The sequence below is a fragment of the Dromiciops gliroides genome, chromosome 2, assembly GCF_019393635.1.
Source record: "Dromiciops gliroides isolate mDroGli1 chromosome 2, mDroGli1.pri, whole genome shotgun sequence".
In the NCBI taxonomy this organism is placed as follows: domain Eukaryota; kingdom Metazoa; phylum Chordata; class Mammalia; order Microbiotheria; family Microbiotheriidae; genus Dromiciops; species Dromiciops gliroides.
The window spans coordinates 563,763,800-563,785,675 of NC_057862.1; the positions used below are offsets into that span (position 1 = coordinate 563,763,800).

The window sequence follows — 21,876 nt, forward strand, 5'->3', positions numbered from 1 at the left end:
TATCTATCGTCTATCCATCCATTTATCCATCCATCTATATCTCTCTCTATCTGTTTATATCTATCTATCTATCTATCTATCTATCTATCTATCTATCTATCTATCTATCTATCTGTCTGTCTGTCTGTCTGTCTGTCTGTCTGTCTGTCTGTCTGTCTGTCTGTCTGTCTGTCTGTCTGTCTATCTATTTAATCTGTATATGATATACTATAACTATTGACTATTAAGTTCCAAAACATGGCGGGGGTGGGGGACAAAGAATTGAAGGCACAGGGGACCTTAGAGAAGGCTTGATGGAAGGGTCTTTTAATCTTCCCCTCCTTGGAAACTACAGTTTGGACACATGCTGTAATTCTGATTTTCTTTTTTGAAAGACAGGAGATAATGACTCTTTTCTTTGCATCTTTCTTTTATGCTTTTTATTCTTTGTTCTGTCTCATCGTCTAAATAAGGTTCAGACTGCTCAACTCATTTTCTTCAGCTATATAGCCAGCCTCAGTGTTTCACAATGATAGTGAAGCATCCTTTGGACTGGAATGACAGTCATAATCATCATCATTAATGAAATGCACACCAGCTCAGTAAAAGAGAAGATTTGTACATGTTGCTATTATAATAGCACCATATAGGAAGGAGACATTATAATAGCATTTCCCAAACTGAGCACTGGAGAACCAGGCATTCCACATGATCTGAATAGGAAATTGTGAGAATAGGTTGATGTTAGTGATATTTTTCTTTCTAAAATGCTGAATGGGCCATTAGGTAGGTTTCAAACAAATGTGTGTCATAAAGTATTTTCTCAATGCAAAAATATGATGAATTTATTCTATTTTGCTCTAAATTTTCTTCAACTCTCCTTTGTTTCTGGTGTATTATTTGCTAGAATTCATTAGTTATAGCAATATATTTAAAAGTCCCCCAGTGTTCAGTAGTCAAGATGGTTTGAGAAATACTACCTTCTAGGCATCCTTGACATAGGTATCACAAAGTCCTATGGGACTTTGAGTTGGAAGAATTCTAGGTTCAAATTCTACCTGAGATTTACTAACTATAGGACCATATGCAAGTCTCTTAGCTTCTGTGAGCCTCAATTTCCTTTTCTGTAAAATGAGGATTATACTATCTCATGAAGTTATCGTAGGATCAAAATAGATAATGAATTAAAAGTAAACCTTAAAGAGCCATTGAAATGTCAATTCTTAGATCAAATTTGTGATGTTACAGATGTAATCCATCATTCTAATTATTGATCTGCTTCTTCAAGAGTTGAAAGCTTAGGAAAAAGAATTATATTTATACTATATATAAATAGATCACATAATATATTCTGTATAAATAGAGTATATTATATACTATGTATAATGGGATATATTATGCATAAATATGATGTATATTATATAACGACATACAAATATATGGTATATAACACATATATCATCTATAGTATACACAGGTACATATATGCACATATGTCACACAGATAGATACATATATATGTATAGTGATCTATTTATATAGATCTATCAATCTATAGAGAAATTCGCTGAATCCTTTTGTTCCATTGACTTTGATAACATATTTTTCTCTAAAAGACCTCTGTTTTCTGGTTACATGAACTTCTAAAAGTTCCTTTTCTCCACAGTTTTGTGTTAATGGGCAAAATGACAGAATATGAAATATGGGACCTATTTTAGTTTCCATATTTAAAATTGCATTATTCCTGACAAAACTTATGAACTACATATCATATTTCATAGTCCTGAATATCACATCATGAGTAGCATCAAGCACTTATAATTTACCTAGCATGGGAACTCTGTCCACTTCGAAAATTGCAAGCCACCTTTAATTGCTATTCTTAGAGACTTGCCTGGGGCTCAGTGATCCAGTGATTCACCTCGAGGTGAATAGCTAGTAAGTATTAAAGCCAGGACTGAACACAAATCTACCTGATCTAAGTCTCCCACCCCACTGCCTCCCTTTCCAATCCACTAGGCCACACTGCTTTTCCACATAATGATATGACTACAACCGCATGGAAAGTTAAATCTAGTTGAGATAAACTTTGTGCAGGCTTATGAAATTCCTTATTTTTTGGATATCTCAGTAATGATACATGAAAAATGAACATGCCCAATGAAAATATGCCTTGAATAAGAAAATTCACATTCTTCTATGATTTTAAATTCTCAGCAGAATTTTTATGAGTTTCAATTATAAAATGAGACCAATAAACTATAATAACAGCTCTGGAAGATGAGTAGAAATGCTGTGTCAAAAATGTAAGCTCTAACAAAGGAACAATATTTATTAGGTAGAAAAATGGCTAATTTATTTTGACGGCCTTTTTTTTTCAGGCTGGTGATGAAACAAAAAAAAGTGATCACAGGCAGCCCACTAGAGCCCCTACCAATTGTTGAGATGTTCACTCTTTCTCCCTCTCTCTCTTTTGGTATCATCAAAGCAAACGTCATAAAATGAATGTCACGAAACATTGAAGCAGCAAGATCCCTAATTGTTTCCATTTTGATTATAAAAACACATTGAAAGGTAAATCCTTGCAGTGAATGAAATGAAAAAATAATTAACATTCAAGGCCTTCCTTATCCCACCTGTTCTTTCCATACTGAGGCTAGAATGAGGGCACCTTATGGATAAAGAGTAATGAAAAGAAATTAGGCTTCCTCCTGCTGTCACACAGAAAAATGGAATGTTTACAACAGGATACAAAACAATATGTGGATACCTTTTACATTTCCAGGGTGGTCTGGAAATTATTGTATCTGATGAGTTAAGTGAGGTAGTTAGGCACAAACCAAATTGCATTAAATAGCTCACCCTATTTGGATGGTATAATAACTTACTACCAACAATTTAAATTTAAAAAAATATGGACAAGAACTCCTAAGATATTGACAAGGAGCCATTCCACTAACTGAATTTGAATTTAGGATATTCGATCAAGCTGCATCCCCCCTCAGCCTCCAGAAGATGCTTACATTACAAGGAATAATCATTACAGATGTCCTACTCCCATTCAGATGCATGTCTTGGGGCTTGGAGTTGAGAGAAAGAAGTGCTCTATCTGGGATCTGGAAGAAAAGCTTTTCCCTTTCTCCTCTGCAAAGTATCCTGTCCTTACTTCTATCTGGAGATACTAACATCTGACGGAAGGAAAAGTCTAAAAGACAGAAATGTAGATTTTAGTCCTGACTTTGTAAAGGATTCTATGGCTCAGTTCAATTCAATTGTAACTGCTTCAATCTGTGAGTTGGGGGTGGGAGGCTGGGTGGGCATAGTGACTTTGCCAGTGTCAAATGGTCAGTGGCAAGCAATGAACACTGATTTACAGGGCCTTTATTCCAAATTCACCTATGCCACTAACTAGTTCTGGGATGTTAAGTCCAGTCACTTAACTTCTTTCTGTCTCCCCTCAATTTTGAAATGAGGGGGATGGACTATTTCGGGGGCCTTAAAATCAAATTCTGTGTTTGTCTATAGCCATTTTCTATCTGGGCTCCTCTCATATAACTCTTTTTTTCCCCATACAAAGTCCTGTTAGTGTGACTTATGATATATTCATTTGAACAAAGAATCAAAAGCCTATAAATAATGCCTGGAGGGCCTCCCATTTTTTATTTAATTGAACCTTCTTGAATAAGTTTTTTACATTAATAGTCAATAAATTATAGTTAAGATTGAAACCCATATCCCCAAACTTATTAATTTTACTGGTTCTTCCAGATTAAAAAAAATAAGAAGCCCAGAATTTATAAATCTATACTAGGTATACATCATTATCTACCCACAGAAAGGCAGTGTGGTGCAATGCATAGAGATTCAGCCTTGAAATGAGGAAGTCAAGTTAAATATTCAAGCAAACCTGGGTTTAGATCGCATCCTTAAAGTTTACCAAATAAAATGGGAATAGTATACTTGTGTTACCTCCTTCAAAGTGTTTTTGTGATGCTCATATGAGATAAGGCATGATAAACACTTTTTCAACTTTAAAATACCATATAGGATCATATTTCTTCAATCAAAAGGAACCTAAAGGATCATTTTATCCAACCCCTTCATCTTACAGATGGGAAAACTGAGGCTCAAGAAGATCAGGCTGCTTCCTCAAGTTCACACAGAACTTGACACAGATAGTGTCAGAGGCGGGATTCAAACTCCACTCCTCTAACTTCAGAGCTAGCCTTTTTTTCCCACAGTACTATACCATCTCCAATAAATGTTTTATATTTCTGTAGTGCTTTGCATTATACAATAGTACTTTGAAGCAACATATCCTAAGCCTTACAACCACACTCTGAGGTAGATAAAGCAAGTATTATCTCCATATACAGATGAAGAATACCTCATCTAAAGGTGTCAGAGCATTTATGGGATTGCCCAAGGTCACACAGTCTAATAAATGATGAAGCCAGGATCAGAGCTGAGGATCTCTTAACTCCTGGTTGAATGCTCTTTTTATGCCACAGAGAAGGTCAATGAAACTTAGAGATGGCCTTTGCTGCCCAGAGCCCAGAACTCGAAGTGAGAGTATTCCATGATGAATGAAATCTGCCTGCTAGATTTATTTCCCTATTTGACTCACTGGCGCCATTTTGGAAAATCAGGATTTATGGACCATGTCGGTTTTAGAACTAGAGGATACAGCCTGGAACAGGATCTAGGCAAGAATCCTACTGTTATTCAAATTTATGGTTTGTTATTAGAGTAAATTGACCGTACTTGACTGTGTCACCTGTAATCAGATTATCCAGCTTCATCTGCAGTAGTTTTGGTTTGCAATATGAAATCGCTAAACACATTGTGTGAGGTTGCAGCCAATGGCACTGGGCAACAGGAAGAGCCTCAGGCTCAGATTGCTGCAGGCTTGAGAAGACTCAGAATCCAGTTAAGAAAACATGTGCCAGGGGGCAGCTAGATGGCGGAGTGGATAAAGCACTGGCCCTGGATTCAGGAGGACCTGAGTTCAAAGCCAGCCTCAGACACTTAACACTTACCAGCTGTGTGACCCTGGGCAAGTCACTTAACCCCCATTGCCTCTCAAAAAACCCAAAAAACCAAAAGAAATAGAATTTTAAAAAAAAGAAAGAAAAAAAAAACATGTGCTGGGGGCAGCTAGGTGGTGCAGTGGATAAAGCACAGGCCCTGGATTCAGGAGTACCTGAGTTCAAATCTAGCCTTAGACACTTGACACTTACTAGCTGTGTGACCTTGGGCAAGTCACTTAACCCCCATTGCCCCACCAAACAAACAAACAAAAAACCCCAAACCCCCCAAAACAACAACAACAACCAAAAAACCCCCACAAAAACCATGTGCCTGCTGTCTTGTGCCCCACCCCTACCTTCCCAACATCTTCACACTGTGTAGCCCAGAGGTCAAAAATCTAACCTCCCCCAGAAAATACAATTAGTTACTGAACTCATTTTTCCTATCTCAGAAAGGGAAAACAAAACCAGAAACAACTATAATAAGTAATCTATCAAAAGAAAGGATTGCACTCATAATACAGAGTGACAATTGTGTGAGGGGGTGGAATAGGTAAGAAGAATGTTGTATTTAGATGAACATGAATTTTCATTATTTGTATTTATAAAAGTAATAATAACAATAACTAGCATTTGTATGGTATTTTAAAGTTTGGAAAGCACTTTAAATATATTATTTTGCTTGATTACCACAACAGTTCTGTGAAGTAGGTGCTATTTTATGGTACATGGTGGGCTGTGCTGGTGGAGGGACCAGAAATTTTCACCTGAACCATTTTCTCTAACCATTTACTCTTTTAGTTGACAAATTTTCGCCAAAGAATACATTCTAAAAAAGTCTGGGGGGCGGGAGGGAAGAAAGGCCTTTTTTAATAAAGCAACTCCTGAGAAGTAATGATGGTGTTCTGCTGTGAAAAGTATGGTATTACTCAAACCTGAATCACTTGGGAAAGATGGTGGTTTCCAACTCCCTTCTGGCATGCAAAGGTTTTCTGGAATTGGAGATCGCTGGGAGGATAGTCCATTAATCAGGAGGGACTAGGGACAGCATTTGGCACAAAGCAAGGATGTGTCCCAAGTTCTCCTCTTTAGGACCCACCCTAGGTTGACTCCTGAGGGCCTGAAATGCACTGATTCTGTGAGTTCAGGAAACCTGAGTTAAGAGTTCCACTTTTGAAGTATATAAAGAAAAATAAAAAGAGCCTTGTCAGCTTTGTACGAATCACATTAATAATGGAAAATGCTGGGGGCTATCTAATAGTGCTTTGTAGACATAATAAATCCCTAATGAACTTGATCAGTGGGGGCGGAGAGAGAGGGAAGGCCTTGCTGTCTACATGTTCACTGGGAGATAGGGCACTAATCAAATGAACTGCAGAGATAGATGTTTCTACTATGGATTAAGATGGATGGAGATGATAATTGAACTTCTTGTGAGCAGAAAATGTGTGGAGACTTAGTGGGACTAAAGGTTACTCTTTTCTTCACTATGGAGGGCGCCCTTCAGGCATTTCACATTTTTAGGGTGGGAAGCAAGACTTAAAGTGTCAGTATCCCAAAATATAAAGTATAAAAAAGTATAAATGCCAAGAAAATACATTGTGTTATAGAAGAGGGAGAAAGACAATTTAGCATTGTGGATGGAGTCAGAGATACCTGGGTTCAGATATTAATTCTGACATTTAATAGCTGTGTGACCTTTGGCAAGTCACTTAACCTGTCTGAGACTCAGAGAACTATGAAATTCTAAATAATAGATGGATTTTGATGTGCCCCTGGTGGACGGGATTCCAGCATCCAATAAAATTACAGGAACTAGATGTATTGAGATATTAATATAGCATATTCTTCCCCCTGATCAGTTTCTTCTTTCTAGTCCAAGTTCATTCAGAAGGAAGGAAGCATTTATTAAATGCATATTATGTGCCAGGCATTGTGCTGAGCACTTTAGAAATATTATTTTATTTAGTCCTTACAGCAACCTTGGGAGGTAGGTGCTATGAGTATTCCCATTTTACAGTTGAGGCAGAAGTGAAATGCCTTGCCCAGTGTCACACAACTGCTAAGTGTCTGAAACTGGATTTCAACTCAGGTCTTTTTGAGTCTAGAGCCAACACTCTATCCATTGTGCTACCAACTTCCTCTGGAAGGAACAAAGAGAGACCCTTGGACTACCTTTGCATTTTTGTGAGCTGAACACAATAAGGCTAGAAAAACAAAAAAACAACAACCCCTGCACCCCAGGAATACAGTATGTTTCCATCAACTGAATGAATATAATAAAAAAATACACTATTTAAAACAAAAAAGACATTAAGCAAAAAACCTTATAACAAAAGTTACAAAATGCAACCTGGTATAAAATCTGAAGAAAAATTTAAAATGCTGATTTCATACTTAAAATAGTATGATTAATAACTATATTTATATTTATTCAAAGCACTAATAGAGAGACATAAAAACTGAAATAACTCTAAGGTTTCGCTTCTCACCCAGCAAATTGGCGAAGATGACAAAAGATTAGAACAATCAATGTCAGGGAGGTTGTAAAAATAAATACAGATAACACTAACATGCCGTTAGTAGAGTTTTGGTTTCATCCAACCATTCTAGAAAGCAATATGTAATTCTGCCAATAAAATGACTAAACTGTTCATAGCTTTTGATCCATATATCTCACAGCCAGCCATATACCCAAAGAAGATAAAGAATGATAGAAAATAGGATATAGAAAGGAAGTGTATGTGTGTAACTGTATGTGTATATGAATTATTTATGCAGCAGTTTTAATAGTAGCAAAAAATTAGAAACAGAGTAGATTTTCATCAACTGGAGAATGGCCAAACAAATTGTAGTACATGAATGTAATGGAATATTTCTCTGCTATAAGAAATAACAAATATGACTACAGAGAAACTTGGAAAGATTTACATGGATTGTTACAGAGTGAAGTAAGAAGAACCAGGAAAACAATACATAACAATGATCACAACAATGTAAAAGGAAAGAATGACAAGAACAAAATGATCAAAATTGCTCTAAAATTTCAATGGCCAAACTTGACTCTGAAGAAGAGACTAGAAGGCATTTCCTTCACTTTCACAACCTCTTTGCTGAAGCTGTGAACTATGGCTATGGAACAACGCATATACTTTTAGATATTTTCTTATATGTGGGTTAGTTTTGCTGAACCATTTCTTTTTTCCGTGTGTGTGTGTGTGTGTGTGTGTGTGTGTGTGTGTGTGTGTGTGTGTGTGTATGTATTACAAGGTATTGCTCTCTGGGATGAGGAGTGATACATATGGAAATGAAAGTGCTTTAAAAAAGTTATTAATAAAAAAGTTGTCAGATAACAAGAAGTTCATTTTAATTAAAGTTGCCTTATTATTCTCTTTTCTTATGTGGTTATTAACCTCAATTATGCTATTCTACTTCCTTTCAAACTTGTTGTACGTTCTAATGGGACAAACTTTAACTTGATTAGTTTATGAGAAGGACCTTTGGTTACTTGAGGACAATAACTATATTTGAAAACCAGACTTCATGCCAGTTGAACTTATTTCCATTCAAGTCTCCCAGGGAATTTCTCATTGTGCTATTGTGTGACTTTATCAGCATGAATTACTGCTGCATGCTTTCTTTTTCTTTTCAAGATCCATCTTGTGGTATAACTAACTTTCAGACTTAATGTTGGAGCATCTGTGTGGATAGACCTGGGAGTGATAGAAGATGGGTCTGGAAGATTATCTACACACTTCTTTTCTTTTAAAATGCAACAAAACTGGAGGAAGGCTATAAATTTCTTACCTTGTCTGGAGTTTAAATGAACAGATTTTATTTCCTATGGAAAGAATCTTAGAGCAAAATAGATCTAACATTTCAAAACAAACTATATGGGATATCTATGAGTGTAGCAGAATATGTTTTCTCCTGTTCAGAGATAAGGATAGTTTTGAATACTTATGTGTACCTTCTATTACCAGACATGGGACACAAAACTAGGAAATATATTCTATTCCTTTTTAAGAAAATCTTTAATCACTAACTAAATATCTTTCAATGGAGGGAAAATACTTTGGAATTTTACTATTGCTTTTCTTCTATAAAGCTAAAATTAAATCAACAGTGTCTTCTTTAAGATAGAAAACATGTTTTAGATCAAGAGACTAAATCAGGAATATGTGGGAGCCAGCTCTAACAGCTTGTGAGAGATTGTCAGTGTGAGCAGTTATACCTCAGAAATTGGCAATTGCAATAAATCAGAGTTTGACTTATTGTTTTGTTGGTTGTCTCTGGATTTAATAAAATGTTAATAATACAGATTAATTTTATTTATTTTAAACTTATTTTATTCTGAAATTAAGAAATAAAATGAGCATTTCCATAATAGAATAGGAAAAAAGATGATTGCATGTAAAACTGCAACTCTATTATGTACAATTTGCTTATATATATATATACATATATATATATATATATATGGAATAGCAAGTTGAATATATATACATATAAAATTCTGTTTGTTTTAGAGGCAGTCAGGGTTAAGTGACTTGCTTAGGATCATACAGCTAATAAGTATCTGAGGTCAGATTTGAACTCAGGTCCTCCTGACTCCAGGGACAGTGCTCTATCCACTGTATCATCTAATTATCCCTTAAATAGATAACTTAAAAGTGTGTGTTTTTCCTTTTCCTTCTCCTCCTCCCATAGATTCCTGGATGTTAAAAATTAATTAACATGCCCCTAGGTAAAATGGTGTAATAGATATAGGGGCTTAATATTAAAATTAGAAAGACTTAGGTTCAAGTCCTGCCTGTGACAAATACCAGCTTCATGGCAGTGACAGACTTGTCACTTAAGGTCTCAGTGCCTCAGAAAAGTAGTTAAGGTTAGAAGCTGCAGAAGTGTTGTAGAGCTGCATCATTGGAAGGAATTTCTATTCTTGGAATTCCCTATAAGAATGAGATTACATATTGGATCAAACAATGCTAAAACATTGCTTTAAGCTAATCTTTTTCATACTTGGTGAAGCAACTCATAGATTTAGACTTGGGAAGGAACCCTAGAGGTCACTGAATTTAATTCCTTCATTTTAGAGATGAGGAAACAGGGACAGAAAAGTTCAGTCACTTACCCAGGTAATAATAAGAATAATAGTAATGATGGAGATAACGATGATAGCAGTTAGTATTTTAATGTCGCATTTAAGTTTGTCAAGTGTTTACAAATAACTTCTTTTATCCTTACAACCAAAGTAGATACTATTATCATCCCTATTTTACAGATGAGAAAATTGAGGCAGACTGGTTAAGTGAGTTGCTCAGCTTGTATCTTAGGAAGGATTTGATCTGAAATCTTTTTGGTGGTGCTCTATTCACTGTGCTACCTAGTTGCCCATTTTCTTCACAGGGAGGGGGTATGTGTGTGTCATGGAAAATGATGAATTTAATGGGTTGAGAAAACTGTCCTGTTTTATTTTACTTTTTTTTTGTGTGTGTGTATATGTTTGTCTGTGTAAGGATGAGAACTACCCATTAAAATTGGATTCAGGAGGACCTGGGTTCAAATGATACTTCAGACACTGCAAGTCACGATATCACCCTGATGTCATGGTCCTCTATGAGAATAAAGGAAAAACACCAACAAGCAATATGATCCTGGATGAGTCAATTAATCTCTCTATAAAACAAGGGTATTAGATTCAATGACCTCTGAGTTTCTGGCTAGCTTTAAATCTATAATCCTATTTGGATTTAAAGCTTTAACAGCTACTTTTAAAGGTACCTTCCTGGTTTAAATCTATGAACCTTTGAATCCAGAATTATGTAGTTTACTGATGAAGCTCCACTAATCAACCAATCAACCAATTAATTAATTAATTAATTGGGAGAGGAGAGGAGGTGGAGAGGGATGTTTGAAGGTATAGTTTATTGGGCCTTTTTCTTGCTTATTTTATCTATTAATAAGAATAGTTATATATTTAACCCAAATGTGATAACAACAAGATAAACAAGGTAAAAAGTTTTCATAATGCTTTCAAATATAGATGCAACACAAATTCATAATGTATCTAACCTTAACTTTAATCCTATCCTCAAATTAATCCTAACCCAAATTTTGATATGACCCACAATACTACCCTAAACCTAATTATGTCCCCACCTTTAAACCAAATTCCAACATGAACTCTTTCATGAAAACTAGCCCTGTCTTACTTGAATGCAAAGCTAACACTAACTTTAATGCAAAACCTAATAAAAGCAAAGAGAAAACATAATGAGTTGTAAATCATAGATTTTTGTCCACCCATCATGAAAAAGTCAAATTGGTTAATCTTTTCTTTTAGCTGTTAGCAAGTAGAAAACTGTATTGATTTGTTCACACCTTCCCCTCTCTGATTGGTACTATCATCTGCTGAAAAGTGTTCAAATGCTGAAAACATAGAAGAAAAGAAATAATGGAACTGGATAATCCACATAGAATCCTAGCCCCAGGATAACCAAGAGTTGTAAGAGTAGGCAGGGCAGATGGTGAAATATAATTATCAGAATATGCTAAATGGAAGTATCTGCCTATAGGGGACAGTAAAGTTATATAGAGTTACATGCATAAATAGTTTGAAGTCTATTTTGTCCATTTCCTTTGCATGAGGCACAATATAAAATGTAAATAATTATAAGGAATGTAAAATTAACCAAACAGGTATGTCATTTCCAAAGGCCATGCATCCGTATTTTACAACATGGATAGGCAATTGAAACAAGAAAACAATACAATTTACCTGGATGAGAAGGAAGGGTTATATCAATTCTATTATCTTTGTCAGTAATAAACTATACCATCAGTGTTATGAACATGACTAGCAATTAGTCTCAATTGGGATTTGCTGTAGGGAGAATGCTATTTACCGTGTGTGTGTGTGTGTGTGTGTGTGTGTGTGTGTGTGTGTGTGTGTGTGTGTGTGTAAGGCAGGAAGTTGGTGCTATTAACCTGGATATACAGCAAAAAAAAAGTGTCAATATTACTAACATGGCTTAGCAATTAAGTCAGTGTCAACGAAGCTGTCAAAAAGAGCTCATCATTAGGAAGTTGTAGTTAGTATTGACACCAATGTACAATAGAGATTATATCTGGGTTTTAATTTGCAGCCCATATTGATCTTTGTGTTGCTAAAGAGCATACCCATCATGTTACTATTTTGCATGTGCTTGGCAATTAAGTGTTAACTTAAATGCAGTAGCAAGGATGAGATCATAGATGTAGCTTTTCTCAAGCAGTTGTTTTAAATTTTAGAAAAGTGAGTTTTCAATTTGGTGAAAGGAGCAGTAAATACTCAATTCCCCAGAGATTATTTAGTTAAAAAAATCATTGGAGACTATGAAATTTTTATCTTCAATACAAATATTGGCTTCTTTAACTGCTGTTTTAAAATTGTTTGTTAAAATGTGTTCATCCTTTCTATGTCTTCAGAAGTCATTTTCAGGTTCACTTATTTCAAAAGTAGTCAATATTATGGTTTTGCAAGATTGGGGAGAAGAAAGTTGCAATTTAAAAGGTTCACATAATGTGCATATTTTCCATAAATTGCTTCTTTAATCAGCATGGTATGGAGGCAGACAGTATAAAATCAATATAAAAAGGTTAATGTATTTGTTTTAAAGCCATTTTTGAATTTTCTCTGCCTTGATTTTTCTCCACTATATAATTTCCACTTCTTATAGGCACCCTCAACGGTATCATTTCAAAAATTGGATTGAATCCAAATGAGTAATAACATTTTCACACCACCTGGAAAAATACTTTAAAAATTACCATCTTGTGCTACTTCTGGGTTTTAATCCACTTCTGAAAATTGTTGCAGGGTTAGAAAAATATTTGGGTTTTCTGATCACAACCACAAAGCATGAGAGAATGAATAGCTTTGATACTTGAAATCCAGGCAAGAATCAAAAGGAAGTCCATCCATATATTTGAAGACTTAGTTTTGAGAGCATTCCTACCTTTTTCATTTTCTTTTTCTTCTTTGTCATCAGTGGTTGCAGTAACTTCAGGTTTCGGCACAATTGGGGCATCTTCTTGGTTTGAGAAAGGTTCTAAATAGAATAATAAGAAGATAAGTGAATGAGTAGGGATCATTGAGAACCGCGGCTCCAACCTGAGAATTCTGACTTATCTTTTTACAAGTTTCAAAAGACACACTGAAGCACAACTTCATTTCCAATGGAGCCAATACTATTCTAAAAAACTTAAGAAGTAGGGAAGTCATGGTTCACAGATTTATCTCATTCAATGATCACCACATATTCTGGGTTCAGTACCTTCTGTTTCCATGTATGAGCTCTGGGATTCGATCTCCATTTTCATTTCATTCTTCATTGAGTCATCATCATGTCCTGTTAAAAACAGTGATTGAAAATAAAGGGAATATGATATTTGTGACCTTATTTTTATCATGGAAAAGAAAAGAAAAAATATCGAGAGACAGAGTTCTAATCATATCCTGTGAAACAGGCAACATATCTTGCGTACAATTTGGAGGTTAAAAAAAAAAAGGTAACTTTTGAAAAATGGCCATACATTTGATCAATTCTGAATTATCTGTGCTGATGGAAGAAAGAACTGTCATGGGAAATATCCCGGTAATTCAGGCAAAGCTACTTCTTTTGGAATGCATTATCTTTGAAATGGTTTCATTTTTCTACTTTTCTTTCCTCCATATTCAGGAAGGTTTGATATTTTAATGAAATTCAAGTTTGGATTGGATGAAGATGAATATCTAATTTTTAGCCCTATTCAAGATTCTATAATATCTTTGTGCTACAGTAGAAAAGAACCCTGGCCTTAAGTCAGAAAACGTACATTAATTTCCAGTTATCCTATTTTCTAGGTATACAGCCATGGTCAAGTTGTTTAACCTCCTAAAATTTTAATTTCCTCACCCACATAATGGTGATAACAATGCTAGATTATTGGGAGGAAAGCCCTTTGTAAACTATAAAGTAGTGAATTATTGTTAAAAAGATTCCCAGGCCTTTTCTTTCCAAAAATGCACTTTGTGCTTCCATCCCCAGATGAACTTTGAAAAAGAAACTTGAGTAGTATTGAGGGGTATTGAGCCCAGAAAACAGACACCCATAAGAATTTGATCCCTGTGTTATGGTACCTATGTAGCTGAAGCACTGGAAATGGGCTCAGAAATATCTGAGTTTAAGTCTTATCTCATATAAGCTGAGTGACCCTGGGCAAGTCACTTAACCACCCCAGATCTTTACTTATCTATTACTAATCAATTTTACTAATTTGTAAAACACAGATACTACTAGGACCTACTTCAAAGGGTTGTTTTAAGGGTCAAATGAGATAATATATGTAAAGAATTTTTCCAGCCTTAAAGTATATGTGATTTATATATGATATAATAAGCAATTATAATATTTCTCTATATTTGCTATAAAAATATGAAGTATGCTTATTATATCAATAATCATAGGTAAAATAAATGAAAGCACACTTTGTTCAGAGGTGGATGATGATCTTTAGCCATGTCCCTCTTGCTGTGTATAGAGATTGTTTCAATCCTGAGGAGATGAAAGTTGAAACCATCTATTCTCCAGGTAGGAACAGATTTTGTGACAAAAGAGGCTGAAAATCTTAGATGTAAGATACTTGAAGGTCCTAAGCAAAACTATAAGGGAAACAAGATTTTTTTTAATTCCCTCAGACCCTCCATTTCCATGACCCCTACCCTAAGTACTCAGTGGTACACATACTCAGTGGTATTGCCCATGATTCTAAGTTATCCCTTCCTTAACACCAACATTAAAAGTCACATTCTCACCATACCTGAAGCTCAGTTGCAGGAAGGAAAAGGTCTGATAAAGTAGTTCTTAATAAATATTTAATTTGTTCATAATGGATTAATATAATTTTATACTAGATCTCACTACCAGGAAGGTGCTTGCTGCTATGGTGTAAGTGATGGGAACCTATTGGGAAAATAACCACTGCTACTTAGAATTTTTGATACAGGAGACAAAAGCCAGGAGGCATCCCATGGCAGAAAGTTGATGAGCTCATCTTGGGGCATGTTGACTTTGAAGTTTTGGTAGGAGATCCACACGAAGTTGTCCCAGAAACAGTTGAAAATGCAGGTCTGGAGCTCAGAATACATGTGAAAACTAGAAGTGTTATAGTCATGTGTGCATAAGTAATAAATATCAATGGGGGTAGGGCAGTTAAAAGAATTACCAAGAGGAAGTATTATAGATGGAGGGGTCTAAGGACAGATGTCTACCTACTCTAAAAGGTTAGGATACAACCGTAGAATCTCTGAGATTGAAGAGGCTTTAGAAACCATTGAGAATTTATAATACCACCCCACACCCCTATTCTCCTTACAAAGGGTCATCCAGCTTCTGCTTGGCTATTTCTAATGAAGGGAGAGTCATTGCTCCCAAGGGAGCTTTAATTGTTAGATTGCTTTGCCTTATGTTAAGCCCAAATTTGCTTCTCTGATACCATCTTGAGGCAAACAGAGCAAGTCTAATCTTATTCCACATAATAGCCTTTCAAATATTTTGAAGGCAGCTATTAGGAAAGCAGGATTCCCCTGGCCATCTATTGGCATCCCTCTCACTCATCTTCAATTATTCTCTTCTCCAGAATAAAAGTCCCTATTTTCTTAAAAATATCATTATGGAAAGTTTAGACCCATCACAAACCTAGCCCCCCATGTATGGATGCTATGAAGACAAACATAAATTGAGGGATTTCAAAAGACCCAGATCTTCATCCTGAAGTCTCCCTTCTGGAATTCACACATAGGAAGAACTCTCCATCTCTTCAGCCTCTCCCTCTGATTGGGTGGATCCTCCCAGGACCTCCATTTAAAGAGGTTGACCAGGCTAGCCATGTCTCTTTCCCCTCTAGGCTGTACTCTGGCCATCCTCTACCATGTCCTTGCTATTCATTGGAAGCCTTTCTCCCTGTCCCACATTCTACTCTTTACCTTTCTCTTATAGTCTTCTCCATTAGAATGGATGGTTCCTTGGGAGCAGGGACTGTCTTTTTCCTTGTGTATCTATTCCTAGCACTTATTACAGTTCTTGGTACATAATAAAAGTTTAGTAAATGTTAGTTGACAGTGACCGACTTATTGCTCTGTCCAAGAAGTGACCTAGGATTTAGAATTCCTCTTAAAAGGAGAAGCTATGCCTGTGTGTATGTTTTCCTTACCTTTCATTCAGTTGCCATTATCAGAGAACCTATAGCTCTTCTATCTTTCACCCATGGATTGGCCTGTAAGTTTCACATTTTTTTTCTTACCGTAATGGGAGAGGTGATTTGTGTGTGTGTGTGTGTGTGTGTGTGTGCATACACTCTCTCTGTTTGCCTCTTCAACCTCAAACCTCCCCATTCTTTCCTGTCCCTGTCCTACTATATATATAACAATATCAGGGATTTTTTAAATGAACTTTTGAGCTTTCTGCATTCAGTGAACTCTCAATTATCCATCTTAATGGATAGCAGTAGAACAGATAATCCAAAAATCATTTGGCTTTGAAATGTGTAATATGATTATCTCTACAGCAGATTTACCTTCCTAATTATATTTGGCTCAGACGAAGCTATAATTAATTTGTATTCCCTTAGCATGCACACTCCAATGAGAACTGTGTTAAAGAAACCAGGCTGGGATTAAATGTTTTCTAGTGATAATCCTCAATTTACCCTCTGAATTGACTTTATTTAACTTTAGCAACCATTCTACAAGTCTAGTTTTGTGGTTCAGAGACTATTAGAAATTGTGATTTTTCTGAGGCCAGGACAAACTTCAGACTTCCTTAGAATAAGCTGGTGAGGTACTTAATAGAAGAATTATTAGACCCATTCTGCAGATGATGGAATTGAGACTCTAGTAGGTGAGGTGACTTGCCCATGATCACATAGTTGCTTGTTTCTGTTGTGAGGCTTTAACTCTCTTTCATTGTAGCCTGGCTCACTTTCTCTTCCAAAGGTGGATTTGGGGCTTTGAGGTAATTACACAGTCTGATCATTATCCTGTGCTTGTGTAGCAAAAAATCTAAACATGCAACAAAGGATGGCTATATACCTTCAGCAGGATCTTGGTCATGCACTGAGCCATGGGTGATGTCATCTTCTTGTATAACACTGGCATCTGTGGGAGAATTCAATACAATAATCAAAACAAAAGAAAAACCCTTAAATGGTATTTTTTGCTAAGAAATAAATATAATAGCTTCTGATGCTATTTCCCATATGAGACTTTTTTTGGGGGTGGGAGGTTAATATTTTTTATTCTTGAAAAAGCATGAAATGCTTTCCACCTCTAATGTCTATACTCCTTAATCAATCCTCCTCACCACCATTTAAGCATTCCTCAACTGAGGACTCCATGATGCCTAGTATTTGGCAATAAGAAAGAAGACAGGAAGCAGGAGAGGTGGGACAAGTGTAGATCATAGTCACAAGAATGCAAATGCCTAGGAATTGTTTTAAGGACATAAAAGGGCTTTGCTATCTCTTTGATCGTCAGATAATAATAACTAACATTTATATTGCACTTCAAAGTTTATGCACTGATTTTCTCACAGTGGCTTGTGTGAGGTAGCTGGTTAGGGTATTTTTATCCCAGTTTTACAGATAAGGAAAAAGGAGGTTCAGGGAGGCTTGCTTCTGGTCACATGACTAGTAAGTGGAGAGACAGAAATTGAACCCAGGGCCTTACGGGATGATAAAGTGTAGAAACAGTAGAGTAGTTTGTAATTATTTAGTCTAATCCCAATTTTGTTGATTAGGAAAATAAAGTAAGGTTTAGAATCCAAGTTTGTTTTTAACTTATAATTTGGCTCTTGGCTTTGATGATACCAACTCTTCCTCTTTTTCTCAATTTGATCTCTGGTTCCCAAGAAAGCTTTGACTCACATACCCTATCTACCCTGATCAGATCACTTTTTGATCATCTTCCCCCTGATTTAAGTATTGATCCAAGGTTGAAAACAATTACCCTACCTTAAAACTCTTAAAGTCTTGCCCATGGGAGGCAGTAGAACCAGAGGCCCTTCGAATTGGAAGGGTGGTGTACTTTAGGAAAGAGAGGCCCAGAGAGGAGAGGGAGACCAAAATCCTAGATTCCAAAAGATTTCTCAAATCCTGGGATCTCTTTGGATATGATTATAACACTGTATGTGTCATTAAGCAAAGACCAGTGTGCTGTCAGACTTATTGGATAAATCAGGAAAAACAGAGATATGTTGAAATGCACAGGGTCTTCAGTCCAAAAAAGCCCACTGAAAATCCTGCAATAACTTTAACAACAGGTTAATAACTTCAACAACAAACATCATCAAGTTTATTACTTGAGCCTGCTAAAAGCAACTTTTGATGGATAAGTGAGGAGTCTGGGTAGTTAACATCTGATTCAAATTTAATAACCAGTGAAGCAGGTATGCACCCAGAGTGTATGGTTTTAATTAACTGCAAATAATTCCCTGAGGCAAATATTTAATTATCTGCACAGCTTCTGATTTCTTTCTGAGAGTGACAATAAGTTTAAAAGTCCAAATTTGGAAACCTAAAGTGAGCATACACACATTTTTCAAACTGTTATCTCACTTGTGTCAAATCAATTCAAATTCGCCCCCACTGAACTGTGCCTTTTCTATTTTGGGGTTAAAAATATTGACTACAGAGCACAGAAAATTCACTTTCTTCTCATGAGCACTAAAGTACAAGTGATATTTAAAAGGAAGTGCACAGATCATGCTAAATGAGAGAAATTCAGAAAGATGTTATCCTTTGTTTAGTTTTGGGCACCATATTTCAAGGACATTGATGAAGCAGAGGATTCCTGGAGAGGGCAACCTGGAGGGTAAAGGAACTACCCCTAGTTAGTTGTGGGTGAGGATGGGTAGAAAGGACTGACAAGAAAAGTTTTAAGGGGTATATATTATCCACCTTCAAGTATTTGAAGCAATGACATATAGAGAAATGATTAGAATTATAGTAGGGAGACCTGGTTTTGGAGTCAGAGAGCCTAGATTAGAATCCAGGTTTATACTTACTAAGCAATATGGCCTTGGGCAATTCAATTAACCTCTCTGGGCCTCAGCTTTTTTTAATCATAGGTCCCTTCTATATCTACATTATTTCTACTACCCTTTTTACCCTTAAACACAATTTAGATTGAAACCAAACTAGCAAACTTAATATTCTTTATACATGATATTTATCTCCCACCTTTGTGTCCGCTGGGCTTGTGCAGTGTATAAAGTGCTGGACTTGGAGTCAGAAAGACTCATCTTCTTGAGTTCAAATTTGGACTCAGACAATTACTAGCTGTGTGACCTTGGGTAAGTCACTTAATCCTGCTTACCTCATTTTAGTTATCTGTAAAATGAGCTGGAGAAGGAAATGGCAAACTTCTCTAGTATTTATCCAAAGAAAACCCCAGATGGGCCCACGGAGAGTTGGATGAGACTGAAAAAACTGAACAACATCCGTGTCTTCTCACGGTCTGGCCCTCATGCCTGGAGCACCATTCTTCTTCATTTCTGCCTCTTAGAATTCCCAGATCTGTTCAAAACTCTGGTTAAGTTCCACCTTCTTCACAAGGTCTTTCCTGAAGCTCCTGGTTTTTGGCACCAACTAATCTAAATTATGTTGTTTTTATTTTGTATATATTTTGATTTATCTGTGTCTATGATGAACCCCACCTTTTCACTTGAAAGGAGAACATAAACTTCATAAAGATAGGAAGTGTTTCATTTTGTTTTTGTATATTCAGAACATCCTAATATCTTTCTCGGTGACTTCCACGAATGCATTGTACATAGCAAGGATATAATAAATGCTTATTGAATTGAATCTAATAGTAGAAGGCTTAACAAATGTTTGCTGAATATAAGCCAGGCTAATCGGGTTCAGAAGTTATGTGCATTTTAAAAAATAATTGTTTTCCTGATTTAATTTATGTAAGTTGCCATGACCATGGGTATTCTAAATTCAGGTTTCTCATTTGAATTTGAAATTTTATAATTCTAAGAAATCAGATTTGGTAATGGCCAAAATCCGATAATAGTTATTACCTAATTCTTAGGGTCAATCAATGTTATTTTAATAAAAGGAAAGAGAAATAGAATTTATATGTAGATTCTGACTTTCAGAATATTTAAGGTCAATGCCCATTTTCCCCCAAATGCAAATATTACATGAAGTATTCAAGTTAAAATTCTAAAGAGTTATTCATAAGATTAAAATGAATCAAAGAAACACCTTCATAAATAAACTCCTCATTTAGAAGATTGCCAAAGGGAATAATATATTTAAATAGCATTTTTCAGATTAAAATGTAAAAAGAAATAGTAAAAATAGTGGCTCCAAAAGATGACCTGTTAAAATTTATAAACACTTTTCCAGCATACAGACACCTATTACTTGATGGTTGTGTTTACTATAAAATAATGCAGCCTATTCTTTAAACAAGTACACCAGAACTTATGAACCCCAGTGAAGGGGAAGGGTTGCAACCTACTTTGACAAAGTCTTGGATCTTTAAAGAAGTATCATTAATGTCATGGTCAGTTAGTCAAAAAGCATTAAGTGCCTACTGTGTGCCAGGCGCCTTGCTAAGTGCTGGTATCCAAAGAAGGGCAAAAATAGTCTTTGCCCTAAAGGAGTTTAAAGTTTAATGGAGGAGGGGCAGCTAGGTGGCGTAGTGGATAGAGCACCGGCCCTGGAGTCAGGAGTACCTGAGTTCAAATCCGGCCTCAGACATTTGACACTTACTAGCTGTGTGACCCTGGGCAAGTCACTTAACCCCAATTGCCTCATCAAAAAAAAAAAAGTTTAATGGAGGAAACCAGGAAACCAATTATGAACACACAAGGTATAGATGGAATAAATTTGAGATAATGAAGAGAAGGAAGGTATTAGTACTAAGGGGTATGGGTAAACCTTCTTGTAGGTAAGATTTTGGCTGAGACTTGAAGGAAGCTCAGGAAGTTAAGAGGTGGAAATGAGGAGAGAGAGAATTCTAGGCATGAAGCACAGCCAGTGAAAGTGCTCAGAGTCCACAGGCGTCATGCCTTGTGTGGCAGGAGGCCAATGTCCTAGATCACAGATGGTGAACAAGATGGAAGAAGCCCACAAAGTTAGGAGTGGGCCAGGTTAGAGAGGTTTTTGAAGGCCAGAGGATTTTACATTTGATGTTAGAATTGATATAGAGATATTAGACTTTATTGAATGGGATGTGGAGTGATACAATAAGAATTGAACTTTATTTAGAAAGATCAATTACCCGTCTCAGTGAAGGATGAATTAGAGGGAGAAGAAACTTAAGTCAGGGAGACCAATCAGCAGGCTATTATTATATTTCAGGAATGAGATAATGAGGGTTGGCATAGACAGCTAGATCCCTGGGCCCGGAGTTAGCAAGACTTGAGTTCAAATTCAGTCTCAGACAGACACTAGCTGTGTGACCTTAGGCAAGTAACTTAACCTCTGCTTGTTACAAGTCAATCAAGTATAAAATAGGTATAATAACAGTATCTATCACCTAGTGTTGTTATGAGGAGCAAATGAGATAATTTTTGTAAAGCTCTTAGCATAATACCTGATACATAGTAGGCACTTAATAAATATTAAGCATAATAATAATTACTACTACTACTACTACTACTGCTACTACTACTACTACTGCTACTACTACTACTACTACTATTTTTTTTTTTTTGCGGGGCAATGGGGGTTAAGTGACTTGCCCAGGGTCACACAGCTAGTAAGTGTCAAGTTTCTGAGGCCGGATTTGAACTCAGGTACTCCTGAATCCAGGGCCGGTGCTTTATCC

General features: G+C 36.1%; 1 protein-coding gene across 3 annotated transcripts in view; it reads right to left on the reverse strand.

Moving 5' to 3' along the window:
• Positions 1-21,876, reverse strand: part of MACROD2 (mono-ADP ribosylhydrolase 2) — a 2,303,223-nt gene that overhangs the window by 71,336 nt on the left and 2,210,011 nt on the right. For all 3 annotated transcript variants that reach the window (XM_043982733.1, XM_043982732.1, XM_043982731.1), the window contains 3 exons: positions 17,122-17,187; positions 13,328-13,402; positions 13,010-13,102 (listed from right to left, as the gene is read on the reverse strand). In XM_043982733.1, coding sequence (XP_043838668.1) covers positions 13,010-13,102; positions 13,328-13,402; positions 17,122-17,187 — 234 coding nt within the window. The remainder of the gene's footprint in view (positions 1-13,009; positions 13,103-13,327; positions 13,403-17,121; positions 17,188-21,876) is intronic.